This window comes from Gnatocerus cornutus, chromosome 1 (assembly GCF_029298725.1).
Source record: "Gnatocerus cornutus isolate USDA-ARS CGAHR chromosome 1, icGnaCorn1.1, whole genome shotgun sequence".
NCBI lineage: Eukaryota > Metazoa > Arthropoda > Insecta > Coleoptera > Tenebrionidae > Gnatocerus > Gnatocerus cornutus.
Window position 1 is genome coordinate 32,649,304 of NC_142233.1, and position 20,287 is coordinate 32,669,590.

At 38.1% G+C, this 20,287-nt stretch overlaps 4 protein-coding genes and 2 pseudogenes across 4 annotated transcripts; all 6 read left to right on the forward strand.

The window, feature by feature from the left end:
- Positions 1-9,413: 9,413 nt before the first annotated feature.
- Positions 9,414-10,312, forward strand: LOC148181815 (cuticle protein-like). Its single transcript, XM_088049518.1, has 2 exons — positions 9,414-9,450; positions 9,509-10,312. The coding sequence occupies exons 1-2, from the start codon at positions 9,439-9,441 to the stop codon at positions 10,214-10,216; spliced, it is 720 nt and encodes a 239-aa protein (XP_087905644.1). The 5' UTR covers positions 9,414-9,438; the 3' UTR covers positions 10,217-10,312.
- A 1,846-nt stretch (positions 10,313-12,158) lies between these two features.
- Positions 12,159-13,153, forward strand: LOC148181816 (cuticle protein-like). Its single transcript, XM_088049514.1, has 2 exons — positions 12,159-12,257; positions 12,310-13,153. The coding sequence occupies exons 1-2, from the start codon at positions 12,246-12,248 to the stop codon at positions 13,030-13,032; spliced, it is 735 nt and encodes a 244-aa protein (XP_087905640.1). The 5' UTR covers positions 12,159-12,245; the 3' UTR covers positions 13,033-13,153.
- Positions 13,154-15,713: 2,560 nt separating this feature from the next.
- Positions 15,714-16,488, forward strand: LOC148181817 (cuticle protein-like). The gene is made up of 2 exons (XM_088050425.1): positions 15,714-15,725; positions 15,775-16,488. The coding sequence occupies exons 1-2, from the start codon at positions 15,714-15,716 to the stop codon at positions 16,423-16,425; spliced, it is 663 nt and encodes a 220-aa protein (XP_087906551.1). The 3' UTR covers positions 16,426-16,488.
- A 276-nt stretch (positions 16,489-16,764) lies between these two features.
- On the forward strand, positions 16,765-17,843 carry LOC148181818 (uncharacterized). Its single transcript, XM_088050438.1, has 2 exons — positions 16,765-16,776; positions 16,836-17,843. The coding sequence occupies exons 1-2, from the start codon at positions 16,765-16,767 to the stop codon at positions 17,841-17,843; spliced, it is 1,020 nt and encodes a 339-aa protein (XP_087906564.1).
- Positions 17,844-18,770: 927 nt separating this feature from the next.
- On the forward strand, positions 18,771-19,255 carry LOC148181819 (larval cuticle protein A2B pseudogene; annotated as a pseudogene).
- A 636-nt stretch (positions 19,256-19,891) lies between these two features.
- LOC148181820 (larval cuticle protein A2B pseudogene) lies at positions 19,892-20,282 on the forward strand (annotated as a pseudogene).
- The last annotated feature ends 5 nt before the right edge of the window (positions 20,283-20,287 follow it).

Below are 20,287 nucleotides of genomic sequence, written 5' to 3' on the forward strand. Positions count from 1 at the left end.
TTTCGAGTCAGTCGTTACACTTTCCGATAACGATGTGAATCAGCGCAAGAACGCCGCCACAAAACAAAAACTTCTTATCACCAGAAAAACGGCTTAATTACTGAAGATCTTCTTTTTCTCGTCGAGGTATGTGGTACGGAAACGCGATTTTTAGCGAATGTGGAAAATGGAAGCGAGGTGAGAAATCAAATTACTGAAGCAAAACTCGCGCTGACGGCTCTTAGCGATGCACTTCAATGGAACGGATGTACGACTTGTCAACCAAATCAAAATTCATTAGAAAAATTATGCCACAACTGCTGAGAGGTTTTTTGTTGAAATGCAATGAGCTTTCGAACCGCTGAGATGGAACAAGATTGATCTTCCTTATTGTTTGTGACGGCGGAAAACGAAGTTGCTATAATAACATACCCACAAGATATAGGAAATGTTTAATGGTGTTCAATTAAATCATGTATCCTTTCAAGGTTTACGAGAGATAACAATTCACTCCGGTAATTATTATTATGGCGTGTAATTACTTTTGTGGAGCACTGAACTTTTTCTATGATTTATGAAAAATTTTATGACTGTGAAAACCACATGATTTTAGAACTTTACGACTTCCATTAGACTTTCTATCACACTAAATCCAAGACAAATGCACGTTGCTAATTCGTTTTTAATCCCTCCGCTTTCCTTTTAATGGCAGCTGAGTAAACAATTCTGTAGTCATGATTTGATTAATTACTTTTATGACGAAAAAGTGTTCCCATAGAGTTCCCATCGTAAATTTGTCGCGAAAAAGCGAAATCTAACCACAGCGCCACCTCTTCACCGCACTCCTAAGAACCGACAGAAAATGGTGAAAGCGCTCAACAACTGCAGACAACTCCGGATAGATGTCAGGGCGGTATTAATTTAAATTGAGCGTTCATATCTACTAGACAACCAAATAAACGGTGTAATATCCCAATAAAAATATTTTGCATCAAATTCCAGCAACGCCATAAAAATTTATCTGCATACAAACATCCGACCCAAATAACTGACAAAGTTTAATTATGTCATTTTCGCCATCGAAATTATCATTTGTGCCTCACTTCCAAATCGAGGTCGGAGAGAAACCATCGAAATACGTAACATGACAATCATAAATCTATTGTCGTGAATGAAAGTGATATTGAATGAAAGACGGGGTTTGGTCAAAATCGTAGTATCCGTCTGAAGGCGGATAAGAGGCACAAGGACGGCGAAGGAAGGTCGTAATGATTTGACAAAAAAATTTGAACAAAATCTCATTTTTGATTGATGAATTTTGGATTTCGGCCGTGATCTTTCCCCGTTCTGTACAAATTACACTGGTCAACACGATTTTTGTCGTCGGCGTAAGAAAGTTGATATTCTTATGTAATTTGATCTCCTAAAAGCACGATGATGAGCTTGAAAATTCTTTAGAACAAACAATTTTTGAGATACAGGGTCCGGCAACACTTGTGTCCACCCCTAAAGTCGTCTTTAATTTTAAAGATAAAATTTTGAAAATTTGCATACGCTCGTAGTTGACAAGACTCTAGAAGCTAACGCAAAAATTTGTTCTTTATCACGGTTTGTTTGGCGTCGCGGCCCTAAGAAGTATAATTATTAGCGATTTTTGAATTTTTGCGGAAATATTCGCGAATTCAATTTTTTTCAACATAACTGTGTTACAAATATCTGAGTTTTTATTTTAAATCTAATGCAAATTGTGTTTAAAATGTGCGAAAAAAACGTAGTTTTTTATCAGGTTAGTTTTCAATAGTAATACCATGAGTAGGTGACTATTCGTGATAATTTAGACGATTTATTAGCTAAACGAAATTTATGTTGCTATGAAAATACCACGAGTTGCGTAGCAACGAGTGGTATTTTCTAAGAGCAACATAAATTGAGTTTGCTAATAAATAAGGGCCTAATTTTAATTCGATTTTGCGTTAACGCAAACCGTGGTTACCATGGATATTGCGGCATCTGTCATTCGGCTTCATTTTGCCCAAATTTTGGAGTAGAATCTTGCTTAATTGGTTAGGACTAGAAGAATGAGATGATGCAAGTCGTTTCGTCAACTAGTTGTCTACCCCATGTTTCAAAAAATATCGACGCTTGACAATGCTTTCGCGCCCTGTGCTTCATTTTATTTTGCATTTGACAGTGCGGCAACTTTGCCGCTGCTTAACCGATTTGCGGCACTGAATTAGAATTGACCCCTAAATTATCACAGAATATTCATCCTACGAATTGTATTTTGCACGACTATTCCATGCATACAGTAGTAATAATAATAATAATTTTGTCAGCGGAATTATTAGCAAAACGACTCATTTTTAAACGTCAAAAAATTAATTTGCTTATGTAACCATGGTTGACAACACCAGCACCGTGCTAAGGCTTGCCGCGATAATACCATGGTAGATCTCAAATCTGATTGGATGTTAACTTATAAGCATGGAATAGTCAAAATTATCACAGTGCAGTGGCAAACTACGTTTACACCAAAATTTCACAAGTCACTTTATTCACTTTTATAAAGGTTAATTTTGATTAACACGGGCATGTTGCACTTTATGAACACCAGAAATCGTTAATTAACATCGACAAAGCGACAATTTCACCAAGTAAGACTTTTGTTCCAATCAAAAGCGAGCCAAAGGATAGATGTCATTTATGACACAAGATGTTACAGATGGGTGTAAACGTAGTTCCAAATTTTGACGTATTGAAATTGGAAACTAACTTGATAAAACAGCATTTTTTTCTAAAATTTTGAAGACAATTTGCATTGAATCTAAAATAACAACTGAGGTATTTTTAACATATTTATATTGAAAAAAAATTAAATAAAGGGTTGATATCAGAAACCTTCACAATTACCTAAAAATTACATTTTTAAGGCGTCGCGACGCCAAAACTATCAGTAATAAAAAAAAAATTGGGTCAGCTTCTAGAGCTTTGTCAACTTTGACGTATGCACACTTTCAAAATTTTATCTTTAAAATTAAAGACGATTTTGGGGGTGGACACAAGTGTTGCCGGACCCTATATACAGGGTCCGGCAACACTTGTGTCCACCCCCAAAATCGTCTTTAATTTTAAAGATAAAATTTTGAAAATTTGCATACGCTCATAGTTGACAAAGCTCTAGAAGCTGACGTAAAAATTTGTTTTTTTTATCACGGTTTGGTTGGCGTCGCGACGCCTAAGAAGTATAATTTTTAGCGATTTTTGAGTTTTTGCGGAAATATACGCGAATTCAATTTTATTTCAACATAACTGTGGTACAAATATCTGAGTTTTTATTTTAAATCTAATGCAAATTGTGTTTAAAATTTGCGAAAAAAACGTTGCTTTATCAAGTTAGTTTTCAAAATTATGACAGTGCAGCGGCAATCTACGTTTACACCAAAATTTCACAAGTCACTTCACTCACTTTTATAAAGGTTAATTTTGATTACCACGGGCATGTTGCACTTTATGGACACCAGAAATCGTTAATTAACATCGACAAAGTGACAATTTCACCAAGTAACACTTTTGTTACAATCTAAAGCGAGCCAAAGAATAGATGTCATTTGTGACACAAGATGTTGACAGATGGGTGTAAACGTAGTTCCCAATTTTGACATAATAAAATTGGAAACTAACTTGATAAAACAGCATTTTTTCCTCAAATTTTGAAGACTATTTGCATTGAATCTAAAATAATAACTCAGATATTTTTAACATATTTATATTGAAAAAAAATTAAATTAGGGGTTGATATCACAAACCCTCACAATTACCTAACAATTACATTTTTAAGGCGTCGCGACGCCAAAACTATCAGTGATAAAAAACAAATTTTTACGTCAGCTTCTAGAGCTTTGTCAACTGTGAGCGTATGCAAATTTTCAAAATTTTATCTTTAAAATTAAAGACGATTTTGGGGGTGGACACAAGTGTTGCCGGACCCTGTATAAAAACTCAAAATAATTACTTATTTCTATTCAAAAGATCTTTTAGAAGTAGAAAAGTATCAATAAAGAAATAAAAAACAATTTTTTTCTTGTTTAATTATCTCAAAAACGGTTAACTGAATATATTTTTGTTACTCTGATACCCATAATTATGTGAAAATTGTTAACAATTTATTAGGTAACATTCAAAATATGACTGTGTTAATTTTCATAAAAAAAAATTGCCCCAACTTACCTGATAAAAAAAATTGAAATAAAAAGAATTTAATGTTTTTTTTTGTTAATTTGCTATGCTAAAAAAGCAACCAAATTTTTGCTATCATGCTCATTAGTGTCAGTATCAAGATTTTCCGAAAAGAGTCCAAAAGAAAAGTAAAAAATAAATGTATTTAAAGTGTCTTTTTGAATTACGTGTTTTTTGTATCATTTCATTGTTACTGTGATTTATGACAACTGTAATCTGAGTCAGGATCATTGAACGTAATTTAGACTAGTTTAAAATTCTCAGTCTCAATTAAATACAAATTTGGGCAGCCTCGTTCGGTCTTACCTCGCGTCCGATATTACCCCAACTCACCTTAGATAATTTTCTTTTTTTTTATCAAAAAATTATTTTTAATTATAACTAAGACATTCAGAGAGTTAAATAAATAAAAACGACAAAAATGTATATCTAGTTCCGGAAATGTTACCATAAAATCTTTATTTTTTAAGAACGGTTTCACTGATTTTCATAATATTTTGTACGCACTATCTTGAGATGATTTTAAATGCTTTTGCACTCAAATTAGCAGTTTTTTCATATCTTAAAAACTAGACGTTAAGGTCACCATCGTGTTTTCCGATCAAAATTACACAGGGTGCACTAATTTTTATTAAGACGACATGTTTTATCTTTTATTTTGTCGGTCAGTGTTATTATTTTTGTGTGGCAAAATTTCAGTACTTGAGCATGTTACACGTAATTTTGGTTTAGTGTAGTTACAAATTTATGTCATCTTTCGATTTCGTAAACTCCCACTACAATTCAAAACTCTCGCCATAAAAAAATTATTTACAAGCAGTGAAATTATAGCCGAACTTGATGAAATCCGATCTCTTTATTGAGTCGTTCTGTCATTTAGTGGCCATAAAACTCCACCTGTCGATCGTATATTATTTAACTCTGATGGCAATTTTATGTAAATAACACTTGTTTCCTCTACAATTCTAAAGCGAGTTTTATGAAGTTTGAATGCAACGGATTGCAGAAATATCGGTCACAGACCTAAACTGAGCACATTTTGTATACCGAGAAAAACTTTCTTCAGTGACTAATCTGATTACTCCAATTATTATGTAATTTGGCCATTATGATCGTAAATCTAATATTTGAGCGTCTTGCGTCATTCCCAAATTTGCAGACGATCGCAAGAGAATTCACAGTTTTGATTCCATAACAGAAATTCCAAAATTTTGGGCCAGGAGAAAGGACATTTTTGGAGCAGCCTATAATCTTGAGATTTCCTAATTTAGTGAAATCTGGACCCTCTAATATAAAAAAACGACTCACCTTCCTCTTCCTCTTCTTCTTCGGTTTTCTGTGAACAAAGAAAATTGAGATCAATTTTTGGGTAAGATTTGTAGTGCTATCAATATCATATTGCACAAGGAAAAAAATTTCGGTGGCCACCGACAAAAAACTCGTCCAGTCTGGTCGCTAAATGTCACGCATTCAGTATCGTCTCCAACATTCATGCATAAATTGGACCGTTCTTGAAAAAACTTTTTGAGGAATTCATTACAACATCGGATATAACTCAGGAGGTCGATGGAATCCAGAGCAAGTAACCTTTTACCAGATCTCGCCAAACCAATAATTATTTTTTTATTGTTAAATCGCCAAAAAAACGTAATTGCAGGTTCCCATACGGGAACTAAACCACACTTTTCAACCTCTTTGACTTCCCTCGTCGGTTTCTCTCATTGACTTCATTCCAGCCACGATCTCGGAATTTATAATCCCAATAAAGGAAACAGAGACCAATAAAATCGCTAGTTTAGATCTTTAATTTAGGTCAGATTACGCAACGGCAAAAAATCCTCAGCCAATATCTCTCTTTGTTCACTTTTCGTCGATTTTCATTCGCGGCATCGCCGCCAATCCTTGCCAGGATGCTACAATGTAACGATGCGATGCGCACTTGTTACAGTTGCGTCATTGGCCCCCGGAATATCGATACACTTTCGGATGAAACAAGATGGCCGGCCGAAGGAGCATCCTCCGGAAGTTGCGTTTTTTTGAGGGAATGTGGGGAGGATTGCGCCAGGACATCGATCGATTTTGTTGGGGAAAAGTAGAGCTCATTATTAGTGCCACCCAATAACGTTATGTAACTGATCCAAATATAAAAAACCTTGTAACAAGTCCATAAAGAAGCCTTAAAAGTTGTGACGAGGCAGATCGTTTTCTACCGTCGGTGTTGAGACACTCTTTCCAAATCTTGAGATTCGATTTTCACACGTACCAATTCTGCCTAATTGCGCGTGACGAATCCAATTAATTTTTATTAGCAAAAACCCGTGTTTTATCGCTTATCGCTTTTAATTAGCTTGGCCATCAGCGACTCGCTCCAGTTTATCACTCACAATACCATCACCCATATCTGGGCTTCCTAGACGTGACATAACCGGCTCGTCTCGGTAAAACCCCCGAGCCCACTCTGCCTTAAATTCCGCGTTTTCTTTACCATTTGAATGATTACAAACGGACCAGTGGGCGTTTTAAGCATCCATTTGTCAAAACGTTGGCCAACATCGAAAATTCACGATCTGACTTTTTCTGAACATTTAAAACGAGATTAATGAGGCCACGGATTTCGTCCAGTGCCTGCAATCTGGAGGACGCGGTGGCCACTTCTCCACGGGATGCTTCCGGTGGTCGAGGAAATGCGTACAAAACCCAGATCTGGGACAACTCGATTGAGATTCTACACGTCTGGGACACACCCATATGACGTAACGGATAAAAATCGAAAGTGTACAGGATCGGCCTTGAAATGCAGGTAGCATGGGTCAAATGTGGAGCAGAAGCAAATTCGCGGCCAAGTGAAAGGACCGCGCCTCGCGCGATGACTCTGAAGCGACCACAAAATTCTTTTTGTTTTAATGGGCTGTTTAGGTACCCATAAAAATAACAAAGATCACCTGAACCTGTCCGGAAACCAGTAAATTAACACCTCGTTGGGTTCCAGTTTAGTAATAAGAAGTGTGAGAAGACGGCATTTATGCATTGACAAATAAAATTTGGAACAAGCAATATAATTAAGTTTTGAAAAGAAAATCCCAAATGGACACACCTTTGACAACGACTTTTACGACACTGAATTATTATGATTTATAAATTAGTTTACATTTCAAAGCGAAGCGATTGCCGAAATAGGTCAGTGGAGACCAAATCCGATTTGGTTTGATACAGGTGTTCTTAAAAGCTCATTACAACATATAATGAGTGATTAAGGTACCGTTGACTTTCCAAATAAACCAAGTCGAGGGTGTGGCGATGATAAATCGCGTCGTTTTACAAAGATATGACTTAGTTTAAGGCATTGTTATGTCTATTTAGGTCCGCTTAGTTTTTTATCGCCTTATTACAAAACGCTGCCAAAACGACTTAGATTAAAAGATAACTTAATTACTCGGTAATTGACTCGGTAATCGATTACCATGCCATCTTTGATCTTTGATCTGACTCAGCACGCGGGTTTACATAATTTTAATCACCCCATCAATATCATAAAGGATTTAATTATCTTGAGACATTATGGTCTTACAGCTCAAGGGCTGTTACATAACGGTGGTATTAAGTACTCGCCATGGGCTAACGGCTGCAGTTTCGTAAAAATCACGACTAGCCACGTGTGCAAGATCCGGCACGAAGGACCCGAAATTTTCTTACCCTAGATAATGCTATGTAGAAATCTGCACTGGCATTTGCACACGGCGCAGAAAATGTGAAAAATGGGCTTCACGAACAATCGGTTTTTGATTTGCATAATTTGTAATCGACGACATTATTGGCATTTTCTTACATAATCGGTTTATTGTGTCTTGTAGGACTCAATTGTGACTATGGGATTGTTCATCACGCCCACTTCATGTGGAGATAAATGCGCCCGACGTTCTGGTACTGGTCATGGCGGCCACATAATGCTCGTTATTAACAAATTGCTTAATCCTTTCAGAAGGTAAGGCCGAATTCAGCTACTGATCGGAATTAGCCGCGAGGGAGGTTGATTTCTTCACCAAACTTCAACAAAACGCAACAATTTTTAAAAAAGAACAATACTGTAAATAAATAGACTCATGATCAGGAAACCCGTTCTGTACAAGGATTCAATTTCGATAATTACACAGATTGGGATTCTAAAAATTCGAAATCATTGTTTCATTTCACAACGCGGTAATTCTTCAATATGGCAAGCAATTACGACCTCGACCAAGGTCGTTGTTCACATTTAATGTTCCTTTTAAAGTGAACTTTTTAAATTTTTGATCGTTAAACCAAAATTTAAACTTAAATGTTTCTGGTTTATATTTTAAACTTGTTAGCCCATTATTGTAATAGCTAATTAATGTCAGTTACAATTTGGGTCGGTCTTTTTTTTCACGTGGTCGTCACTAAATTAGTATTTCTACAAGAGCTAAAATCACATCAATTAAGATTGATCTCGATTTTACGCAATTTCTCATAAGCAACGCCTTACGTAACAATTATTTATCTTTTTTTTTGTAAAAATAGTACGACCTCGATGAAATCCGGGTATGTTCCGGAAAGATTTGGGACTGAAATATTGTTTCATGTGCGAACGTGGGAGCAGGTCAATATTCAATGCACTTGTCTCGGAGACTTTCGCTTTCAATGGTCGCCTGTGGTGAATATTCGAGACAATCGGTGCACATCGGAGGAAAAAATATAAATTTATAGGATTTTCTCTTCATAGGAAGAGCTATTTGAGTTAAAAATCCCGTGCTGGAATTTCAATTGTATGCTAAATATACAAAATGCTAATGAATAAAAAATGCTTTGGGCAAAAATTAAACAAAAAACTGTTCTGCTGCTTTTTTTCAAAGAGTTTCACGTGTTTAGGAATGAAACTTTTGCAATTTCGCGGAAAATACGTGTGCCTAGGTTCTCCAAGAATTTTCTATATGCGTCTGCTTGGTCCATTGACAGCGGTCATTTCTCCAGAAAGTTCGAATAGAAACTGACATTGAAAGAAAATTGCTTAATAATCGTTGTTATATACGTAATTGGAACGAATATGGTTCTGAATCTCTTCAGTTAAAACATGAAAATTCCCTATCAGTCCAGTGAAAGGTCCCAAAGTCGGCCCGGGCCGTGGGGGCCACACCTCCTCCACAGCCACATATATAAACTTGTACACCACCCAAGCTAACCAGAAAGAAACTCACGACCAACGCTAACATGGCATTCAAAGTGAGTAGTGTTTTGAGTGTTTGTGTTCAAAAAATCTAACAACTAATAATTGTTACAGTTCATCGCCTTCGCCGCCTTCGTGGCCGTAGCTCGTGCTGGTGCCCCCTTGGGCTACGCCGCTGCCCCAGCTTACGCTGCCTATGCTGCCCCAGCTGTCCACGCCGCTCCAGCTTACGCCGCCTATGCTGCCCCAGCTGTCCACGCCGCCCCTGCCATCTCCTACGCCGCCCCCGCTGTCTCCTACGCCGCCCCTGCCTATGCTAAAGTAGCCGCTCCCGTCGCCTATGCCGCCCCCGTTGCCAAAGTAGCTTACGCCGCTCCCGTCGCCAAAGCCGTCGTTGCTGAGCCCTACGCTCCTGCCCACTACGACTTCGGTTATGCCGTCAGCGACCCCCATACCGGAGACAGCAAATCCCAACAAGAATCCCGCCGTGGAGATGTTGTCCAAGGCAGCTACTCCTTGGTTGATGCTGATGGTACCAAGAGAACCGTCGAATACACCGCCGACCCACACAACGGTTTCAACGCCGTCGTCCACAAGGAAGCTCTTGCCGTCAAAGCCGTAGCTCCCGTCGCTAAAGTAGCCGCTCCAGTAGCTTATGCTGCCCCCGTAGCTCACGCTTATGCCGCCGCCCCCGTAGCTCACGCTTACGCCGCTCCGGCCTACGCTAAAGTTGCCGCTCCCGTCGCGTATGCCGCCCCTGTAGCCAAATACGCCGCTCCCGCCATCTCCTACGCCGCTCATGCTCCAGCTTACTACCATTAAGTAAACTGAAGATTTGTTGATCGTTGCTCGTGAATTATCTGTAATTTATTTTTGTAGATAGGCTTGAAAGTGCCACAATAAAACAATTTTATTATTTATGCGATATTTTTTCACATTTAAACTGTGTTTACGACAAAAACGTTACATTGACATTCTAAAAATTATTAAATTGATCGAGACATTCACCTCATCAATTTCGTTTCAAAATTTCTGCTCTTTGGCAAAAATGTTAAATTCCACTGAAAGATGAGAGTGATGAGACCTTAATCCATAAATTATAGTTACAAGCTTGGGTAATTATTGTCATTGGAGCAAAGCAATGAATCACTGTTTCCTCTGATATTTTATTTTATGGGTTTTGTACATTTATTGGTACAAGACAAAATGTTTTACAAAATGTTGCCAATAAACAATAATGTCAAACAACAAAACATTGATTAGGTTCAATTTTATTGGTAAAATATTTAAAACAAATGTCACTACATAATTTTTTTATATTGGTTCAATTTTGTTATCAAAAATCACAAAATGTAAGTCTAAAGTAGAAACAACATAACGGACCTAGGGACTTTTTGTGATCTAAAAATTTGTATATTTTGTCGGTAGCGCTCTGCACCCTCGTTTCTAGCGGTGTCGAAAATTGCATTCGGGTCTTGTCGTTTTTTCGGCCTAACACAAAGCGCTTACCGGTCTTGTTTCATAATCTTCTATTTTCTTTTTTTTTTACTTGTAATTTTGATGCTGCTAATTAAATTTCTGTATCGTACAAATTTAAATACATTGCATAATATTTGTTTGCAAATTTGGTAATTCTTTATCTGATCTAAAAACAGGTTTTAAAAAATACTCGCGATATTTGCGTTTCCAAGTTTAAAGTGGAAGTGGCTTCGGGTTTCGGCATAGAAGTTTGAATTCTGTTTCAGCAGTTAGCTTATCCAATTTCGAAAGCGAAAGTGCAATATTGGTTGCCTATAATCTCGTTTCAAATGAAAGTGAAATGATCTTGAAACAGGAAAATGATCGGACTCGGAAGTTACTAATTGATATACAAATTTTCCAGCAATCTCTTAACTTTCATAATCGCATAGACTGGCAATCTACCAAATTATATTTCCGATAAATATTTAAATTTCCACAAAATTTACATTTTTCAGAAATGGGCAGTTTTTCAAGTTTAATGTAGAAATTCAGTATTTTTTTGATATAAATTTAGATTTTTTTTATAAGAATTTTGTGTAACCTAAAAAAAGAAAAATTGAGAAAAAGTTAAGACGATCCGTATATTCGTAAAAAAAATATAACTTCTCTGCCTCGAGTCTATTATAAGCAATTTTTGGGTTTTATAAATATAATTTTACGGTAGTTAAAGACTAAAGAACTGAAATGATGTTCTCTCGTCCTAAAACATCTCAACTTGTACTGTAAAATTAGTTTCCGGACTTGTGACGTAAATAACTACTCCTACAATATTTGTATTACTTAACATCTTTTGTCTGTCAAAACTGAACTTTTGCTCGCTGAAAACAAGAAAAGTCGAATTTGTGGAACTGGACCACTAAACCAGTCGTCGCTTGCGTAAGTACAAGTTCATGATTAAATCGAAATGTCTTCGATACGTAAAAAGTGCGTTAAAACACCAAACACAATGTTGGCACAGACAATTAAAATTCCGCAAATAATTGAGCTTTGATTCGCCTTTCGTAACATCCTCTAATTTTCGATATGAATCTCTAATCAAAATTGGAAGAATAATTGATTTGTTATAATCGGAAACGTTACAAAACTGCATACACACATAACTTGACCTTTTGGTGAACGACTAATTACGTAAAGCCATTTTAATTGATACAGTTTTCAAACCTGAAGTGTATGCTTTTGAAAAAGAATGCCTACCATCAACTCGTTTTACGAGAATTAAGCTTTTATAGAAGGAGTAGTGGACACACCTACCCTCGAATTTCGTATAAAAAAAGAAACAAACTCAAAATCGATACAGTCGAAGGAGTCGTAGCAAGTGAATAACATTAACATGGCTTTCAAAGTAAGTGGAAAAGTGAAGTGTTAAAGCAGTGATCTGATCTTCTTGTTTACAGTTTGTTGTCTTCTCCGCCGTTTTGGCCCTCGCCAGCGCTGGCGCTCCAGTAGGCATCTCATACGCCGCAGCTCCTGCTCTCTCTTACGCCGCCCCTGCTGTCGCTTCCTACGCTGCTCCCGCTGTCACTTCCTACGCCGCCCATGCTCCCGTAGCTTATGCTGCCCATGCCCCAGCTGTAGCTTACGCCGCCCCCGCTCCTGTCGCTTATGCCGCCCCTGTCGCCAAAGCCATCGTCGCCGAGCCCTTCGCTCCCGCTCACTACGACTTCGGTTACGGTGTCAATGATCCCCACACCGGTGACAGCAAAACTCAACAGGAATCTCGTCGTGGAGATGTCGTCCAAGGAAGTTACTCCGTTGTTGACCCTGATGGCACCAGACGTGTCGTCCAATACACCGCTGATCCTCACAATGGATTCAACGCTGTTGTTCACAGAGAACCCATCGCTGTTAAAGCTGTAGCTCCTGTTGCTCCAGTAGCTTATGCAGCTCCCGCTGTGGCTAAAGTTGCCGCTCCTGTTGCTGCATATGCTGCTCCTGCTATCGCCAGTTATGCCGCCCCTGCGATCGCCAGTTATGCTCATGCCCCTGCGATCGCCAGTTATGCTCATGCTCCTGCGATCGCCAGTTACGCTGCTCACGCTCCTGCGGTCGCCAGTTACGCCGCCCCCGCTGTTGGTTTGGGGTATTCTGGATTAGGGTACTCCAAAGCTCTTTTCTAGATGCTTTTATAGACTGTAGTAACTGTGAAGACGCCTAGTTTTAGGCGGTGATAAAGATCAGTCACTTCCCATTTTGTACCTTTTTTATATGTAGTAAAATAAAATTTGTTTTACAAAACAATTTGTTTTAATTAAAATTTTAATATTGTTTCTTCCATGCAGGAAAATGAAAATACCGGAGAATATCCTGCGTCATTTGTAATTCTACAAAATATTCGCTAATTTTGCCCAACTGCAAAATTCAATCTCTTTGTTGATTCTGTTTAATTAAAATTAAATTCTAGAGACGTCTTTTGGATAATAATTAACAATACAAGAGTTCTCGAACGTCAAACAACATGTAAAAAACAGATTTTTACGATCAGGGATGATACAGGGTGATCAATTAAATTATGCGAACATAATTGACAGATCTCACCAAATAACAGATATCAAAATACATGTTCGCTAAAGTAACAGCCAACTAGATAAATAATTCAATTGATCGTCCTGTACAATTATTGTCAAACTCAAACCTACGATAAAAAGTCATATAAGGAAACATGAACAAAGTTTAATTTGTTCTCATTTTCACTGAATAACTCCGTTTATGTAGGCACAATATTGTGAAACCGTTTTTAAATTTAATAACAGATAAACGTGAAAATTTATTCTATTGATTTTATTTTGTAAGTTGTAGTGTGTAATAAAGTTTCGTAATGTTAATACAGAAAAAACGAATTTTATTTCATCTAATCGATTCAACATGTGTAGCTGTAGCACTAAAATTACGAAAATTACAAATTTTGGTGGAGGATTTCGGCAATTTCTGCTTGTCATAAAAATAAAAATTTCTAAAATTTGACTCTTTCGCTCTACAATTTTGCAATTTGGTGGAGTTATTATACGACTCATTAATAGTAATTTCCCCAAATTATTAAATTAAATTTTGGTGGATAAGCAAATTTTGCTTAAAAGTGAAAATTCTTACAATTCGTGTCTTTTGTTCTACAATTTTGCAATTTAGTGGAGTTAATTCACGACTCAAAAGTAGTAACTTCCCCAAATTTCGTAGCGGCAGCACTAAAATTACCAAAATTACGAATTTTGGTGGAGTATATCGTCAATTTCTGCTGGTCTCGATGGTCTCGCAAAATAAAAATTTCTAAAATTTGAATCTTCTACTCTACAGTTTTGTAATTTGGTGGAGTTTATGCACAATTTAGAAATAGTAACTTCCCCAAATTTCGTAAATGTAGCACTTAAGTTGTCACAATTTAGAATTTTTGTGGAGGATGTCGTCAATTTCTGCTTGTCTTAAAAATGAAAATTTCTAAAATTGGAGTCTTCTGCTCTACAGTTTTGTAATTTGCTGGAGTTAATACACGACCTAATAACAGTAAGTTTCCCAAATTTCGTAGCTGTAGTACTAAAATTACTAAAGTTACGAATTTTAGTAGATGTTGTCGACAATTTTTGCTTGGTCTCAAAAATGAAAATTTCTAAAATTTGTGTTTTCTACTCTACAGTTTTGCTATTTGGTGGAGTTTATACATGACTCAAAAATAGTAACTTTTCCAAATTTCGTAGCTGTAGCTCTAAAATTGCAACAAATTCGAATTTTCGTGGAGGATGTCGTCAATTTCTACTTGTCTTAAAAATGGAAATTTCTAAAATTAGTCTTCTACTCTACAGTTTTGCAATTTGGTGAAGTTTATACACGATTCAAAAGTAATAATTTCCCCAAATTTCGTAACTGTAGCACTAAAATTACCAAAATTACTAATTTTGGTGGAGGATGTTGGCAATTTCTGCTTGTCTTAAAAATGAAAATTTCTTAAAATTCCATGCGCTCTCAATTTGTGGAGTTAATACACTCACCACTGACAATTTTTTATCTCCAAAAATTATTAAAATTTAAAATTATCAAAACAGTTATTTACGTGGCGCGTAAGTAACACGTCTCTTTTTTTCACGAGAAATAAAAAGATGTGTGTTTACACAGGATGTTTTGCAAATGAGCTAGAAACCATTCAATAGGGTTCAATTATATGAAATTTTAGGTCTAATTTCAGAAATCCTTGACCTACTGATATCAAATTTCTTTAATTTAATCAAATCTATGTGAATTTTAACTAAAAAAAATTACAAAATACACAGAAAAATGGTAAAAATTCCTCATTCATTGTCAGTACCTACTGTTTACGCATTTATGACTCATATTTAATAGGGACATATTTAATATAATTTAGACTGTTTGAAGCTTTGGATGACCCATCATCTTGATAAAAACGACATTATTTCCCTATAAACAATATTAGTTTTTTCCTGTCGTTAATAAGTTAATAATAGACTTTCATTGTGCGACGCTATAAGATAAAATCAGCAATCAATACCAAACAAATTAACATAAAACATTACTTAATGAAAAAAGAGAAAGTAACATTTAAATTAGATCTAAATACAATAACAAAATAAGAACGTACTTTACGAAATCCAGAAAGGTTAGCACAATAGTAACAAAAAAATGCAAATTCCAAGCAAAAAATTGTTCGATTTTAACTAGTTTTACTAGAATATGGTTTTCTGGTTTAGGGTTACAGCATCAGTAGGAGTGGACCACACCTCCTCAGAAATGCGTATAAAAATTGAAAAGTGCTGTGACAAAATCAGATTCGAAAGACAAGTACACAAGCAACAACATGGCATTCAAAGTAAGTCACATCAAATTAACGAGTTTCTTGTCTAATTAAAAATTTTCAGTACGTTGTCTTCAGCGCACTTTTCGCCTTAGCTAACGCTGGCGCTCCTCTAGGATACGCCGCCCCGGCTCTTTCCTACCACGCCGCTGCTCCAGCCCTATCATACCACGCCGCCCCCGCTGTTGCCGCATACGCTGCTCCAGCTATTGCTCATGCCCCAGTAGCCTACGCCGCTCATGCCCCAGTGGCCTACGCCGCTCATGCCCCAGTGGCTTACGCCGCCCATGCCCCAGTAGCCTACGCCGCCCCTGTGGCTAAAGCCGTCATTGCTGAACCTTACGCCCCCGCCCACTACGACTTTGCCTATGGTGTCAACGACCCCCATACTGGAGACAGCAAAAGCCAACACGAATCCCGCCGTGGAGATGTTGTCCAAGGAAGTTACTCTTTGGTTGATCCCGATGGTACCAAGAGGACTGTAGAGTACACCGCTGATCCCCATAACGGTTTCAACGCTGTTGTACACAAACAACCCATTGCTGTTAAAGCCATCGCCGCCCCCGTTGCTGCCGTCGCCAGCTACGCCGCCCCAGCTATTGCTAGCTATGCCGCTCCTGCTGTTGCTAGCTATGCCGCTCCTGCTGTTGGATTGGGTTATGCTGGTTCCTACGGCTATGGTGCCGGTTTGGGATACTCTAAAGCCCTTTTCTAAAAGCGTGAAGACTGTTCTGTAAAGAATGATTTATTTTCGCCTGATTTTTCAGGTGGTAATTAATTTGCTCAATATTTTTTTATTATCTTAATAAAAACAACCAAAATTACATTTGAATTTTATTAGACCGTCCCCTCTTAAATTCTTAGCACCTATAAATACATTATCATTACGATAAGAATAAAATTTTGATAAAACTCACCATTCAAAACCGATTTATAGTTCCAGAAGCATCGTAAAAAACATATTAGTTATTGAATCATCATGGAAAACTCTCCCGGAAATACTATATAAGCTCATCACTTCTTTCCAATCGAATTAGAATAGTTCTCTTCCATCATGATACTTCTTGTAAGTACCAGACAGTGTTGAATTGAGTACAAGTGTTTTTCTCATACTTTTATTTTCAGTTACCATTTTCGTTATCTTTAGTTGCGCTCTCAACCGCCGGCGTTGTGGGACGTTATGGCTTCAATTACGCCGTCCCCAACTCCCACAGTCGGTTTGAAACCGCCGACGGCAATGTCATCAAAGGAAGTTACACCGTCATGGACCTCGATGGTATTCTACGTACTGTCCACTACACCGCTGACGCAGTCCACGGTTTCGTAGCTCACATTGAAGAAGAAAAACTCCACGGAGATGATCACGACATGCACCACCATGAAGAAATGAGCACCGTTCATAAGCCACATGATGGTGAAGATGATGGCATGTACGACCACGCAAAAATACACAAAGATATTGATGATGGAAGTTACAAGCATCTCGGAGATAAAGGAGATGATGGTCAGTACCACCATAAAGAAATGACAGGAGAAGACCATGATGACAAAAAACCTCATGGTGAAGATGACGGCATGTACGACCATGCAAGAATCCACAAACACGTAGATGACGGAAGTTACAGACACTTCGAAGACGATGATCACAATGAACACCATCATCACGAAGAAATGAGCGCAGAAGAGGACCATAAACCACATGACGGTGAAGACGATGGCATGTACCACCACGACAAGCACCGCCGAGATGTCGACCACGAAGACGATGGACAGTACCACCCCGAAGAAAACGACGGTAGTTACCACGAAATGTCAACTGAAGAGAGTGACGATGGAAGCTACCGATACGTTCATAAACTCCTTGAAGGTGAAGATGATGGTACTTACAATGAAACCAAAGGCGAAGACAGCGATGATGGTAGTTACCGATATGTTTTTAAACCTGAGGGTGAAGACGATGGGAGCTACCATGAAAACCCAGTGGAAGCCAGCGATGACGGTTCTTATAAAGAATCAGAGAGCGATAGATTGGGCCGTCAGATTGGTGAAGAAATGACGATAATGAAAGCTGCAGGTGGTGATGTTTCCAATCGTCATGAGGAAGAAGTCGAAGGAAGTGGAAGTGACATGTAAATGGCCAAGTTTAGCAGCTTCGTTCAAACGTTTTAATAAAATTGTTTATGAAAATTAAAAAATATAAAATTTGGTTAGTCAAATAGTAGTATTAAATGAAACGAATTGTCTTTGAAAAAACAAAATCATAGAAAACAAAAAAATAAATAGCCAAAGTAACAAAACAAACAACCGAAAAATATGAAACAATTTGAGATTCCTCACAATTTTTACATTAAAAACTCGTGAATTTATAAATTTATTGCTACGCAGTGTTCACATATCCTACGTATTTGTCATTTTTAGCAATATTTACCCAAAATATTTACGTTAATCCGCTCATCACCTGTCTCAACGCGCTTATATAAAAATCTACAAGGTTAGTAGAGCGAAGGTCACGGGGTTTAAAATGCCGCAATACGGTCCAAGTGAGGTAATCCAGTGGCGCATCGTCTGACCATCATCGAGAGAAAGGGAGGCCGATTTCCACCCTTTAAACCCCACGAATTTAACACCCAAACCCCCAGATGGTTGACAAATCCGACCTACTCTCACAGACCATGAAATTAGAAATGTAGTAAATCACAAAGAATCACAAATGTTAAAACAATAAAAACAACTTATGTGGACCTGCGAGGGTGTTACAATTGGGTTATTGAAATTTCGCTCTCAATGTCGTTGTCATTAATCAATGGAGAAGGGGATAAAAGGTGGATTACAAAATAATCAATTATTTGTGATTTTTGAATAAAATTATACAAAAGTCCCAATTAGTAGCTCGTGATTTACGAGTGAATCGTGTGCGAAAAATGTTGTTTTTAATTTTTCGATATTGTTCCGCGTTATGAAAAATTTGGATTTTGGGGGGGCCACTCCTCTATAATCCGCTATAAAAGCGAATCTTCTTCAAAGACGATCAGATTCGTGCAAAAAATCGAAACCAGCATCATGGTGTTCAAAGTAAGTCGTTTCAACTTCACCCCTTCGTCACTAATTTTCTATTTTCAGTTTGTTGTTTTGGCGGCCCTCGTCGTCGCCACTCGTGCTGGTGTCCCTCTGGGCTACTCCCACTACGATGCCCCCGTCGCTTACGCCGCCCCTGTCCACCGAACCATCATCGCCGAACCAGAAGCTCCAGCTCACTACGATTTTGGTTACTCCGTCAACGACCCTCTGACTGGAGACAGCAAGAGCCAACACGAGACACGCAGAGGCGACATCGTGCAAGGAAGTTATTCCGTCGTTGATCCTGATGGTACCAAAAGAACCGTCAACTACCTTGCCGATCCGTATAATGGGTTCAACGCTATAGTCAACAAGGAACCCCTTGCTGTGAGGGCTGTGGCACCAGTGGCGCCTGTCGCTAGGGTGGCTTACGCCCACGCACCGTTGCACGCCCATGCCCTTCATTATTAAGTTGTTTTTGTAAATTAGTTGTCAAAAGAGAAATAAATCGGTTTTAAAGAAAGCGAGAGTCGTGACTGGGTAGGGCCGAGTACCTTGACCATGGGTGATGTTAAATGCGCTCGTCAAGGTTCTTCATTAGATTTCAGAGATAAACACGGATATGATTGATGAAAAATTAGATTTGGTACTATCGATAATGAGGTACTTTACCTTGCAGTAGTGGGCGATTTTCATTAGCCGGATTTTTGCGCCGAAAGGTCAAAGAAAAAATTTATTACCCAATAAATTGAGTCGACGTGTTCAATTTACACTGATTATATTATTTTGACTCCGCAAATGTGATCAAATTAACCAAAATTTACGTACCACTTAAGGAAGTGCGTGACTTAATTAATTAATTTTCACAGTAATTTTCATAAACCTCCCGTAAATTACATCAGCGCGATCGGAATGCATCCATAGAATGTCCCTCGAAAAAATTCTTACCATTTTTGCGCACCCGCCAAATCCCCTCCCACACCCTCCAAGTACTACAAACTAGAGTAAATCGCGCAAAAAACTCTTACATATCAAACAAGTTTGTCGTTCTCGATAATTACAAGAAGTTACGAAGACACACCTTCACAGTATAAATAGAAGAGTTAACGTAAACATGCGACTCAGTTTTGGTTACAACAGAAAAGAGCAATGGCTCTATTGGTTGTACTTTTTCTTACAGTTTTCGCCGCATGTGAAGCGCGGTTTGCTCTTCCGGTACCATCGCCCGCCCACGACAAAATAACTAAAGCTATTCTTCCGTTACCAACGGCGGTACCACTCTACCAGTACAATTACGTAGTGCAGGATCCGCACTCTGGAGATGACAAAGGACAGCAGGAGTGGCGTCGAGATGGTGTGGTCAGAGGACGGTACCATGTCGTTGATCCCGATGGAACCAGACGGATTGTCGAGTACTACGCTGATCCAGATAATGGGTTCAACGCGGTGGTTCGGAGAGAACCGGTCAAACCAAATGTGTATCAAGTTTTATTGCAATAAAATTTAGTTTTGTAATGATT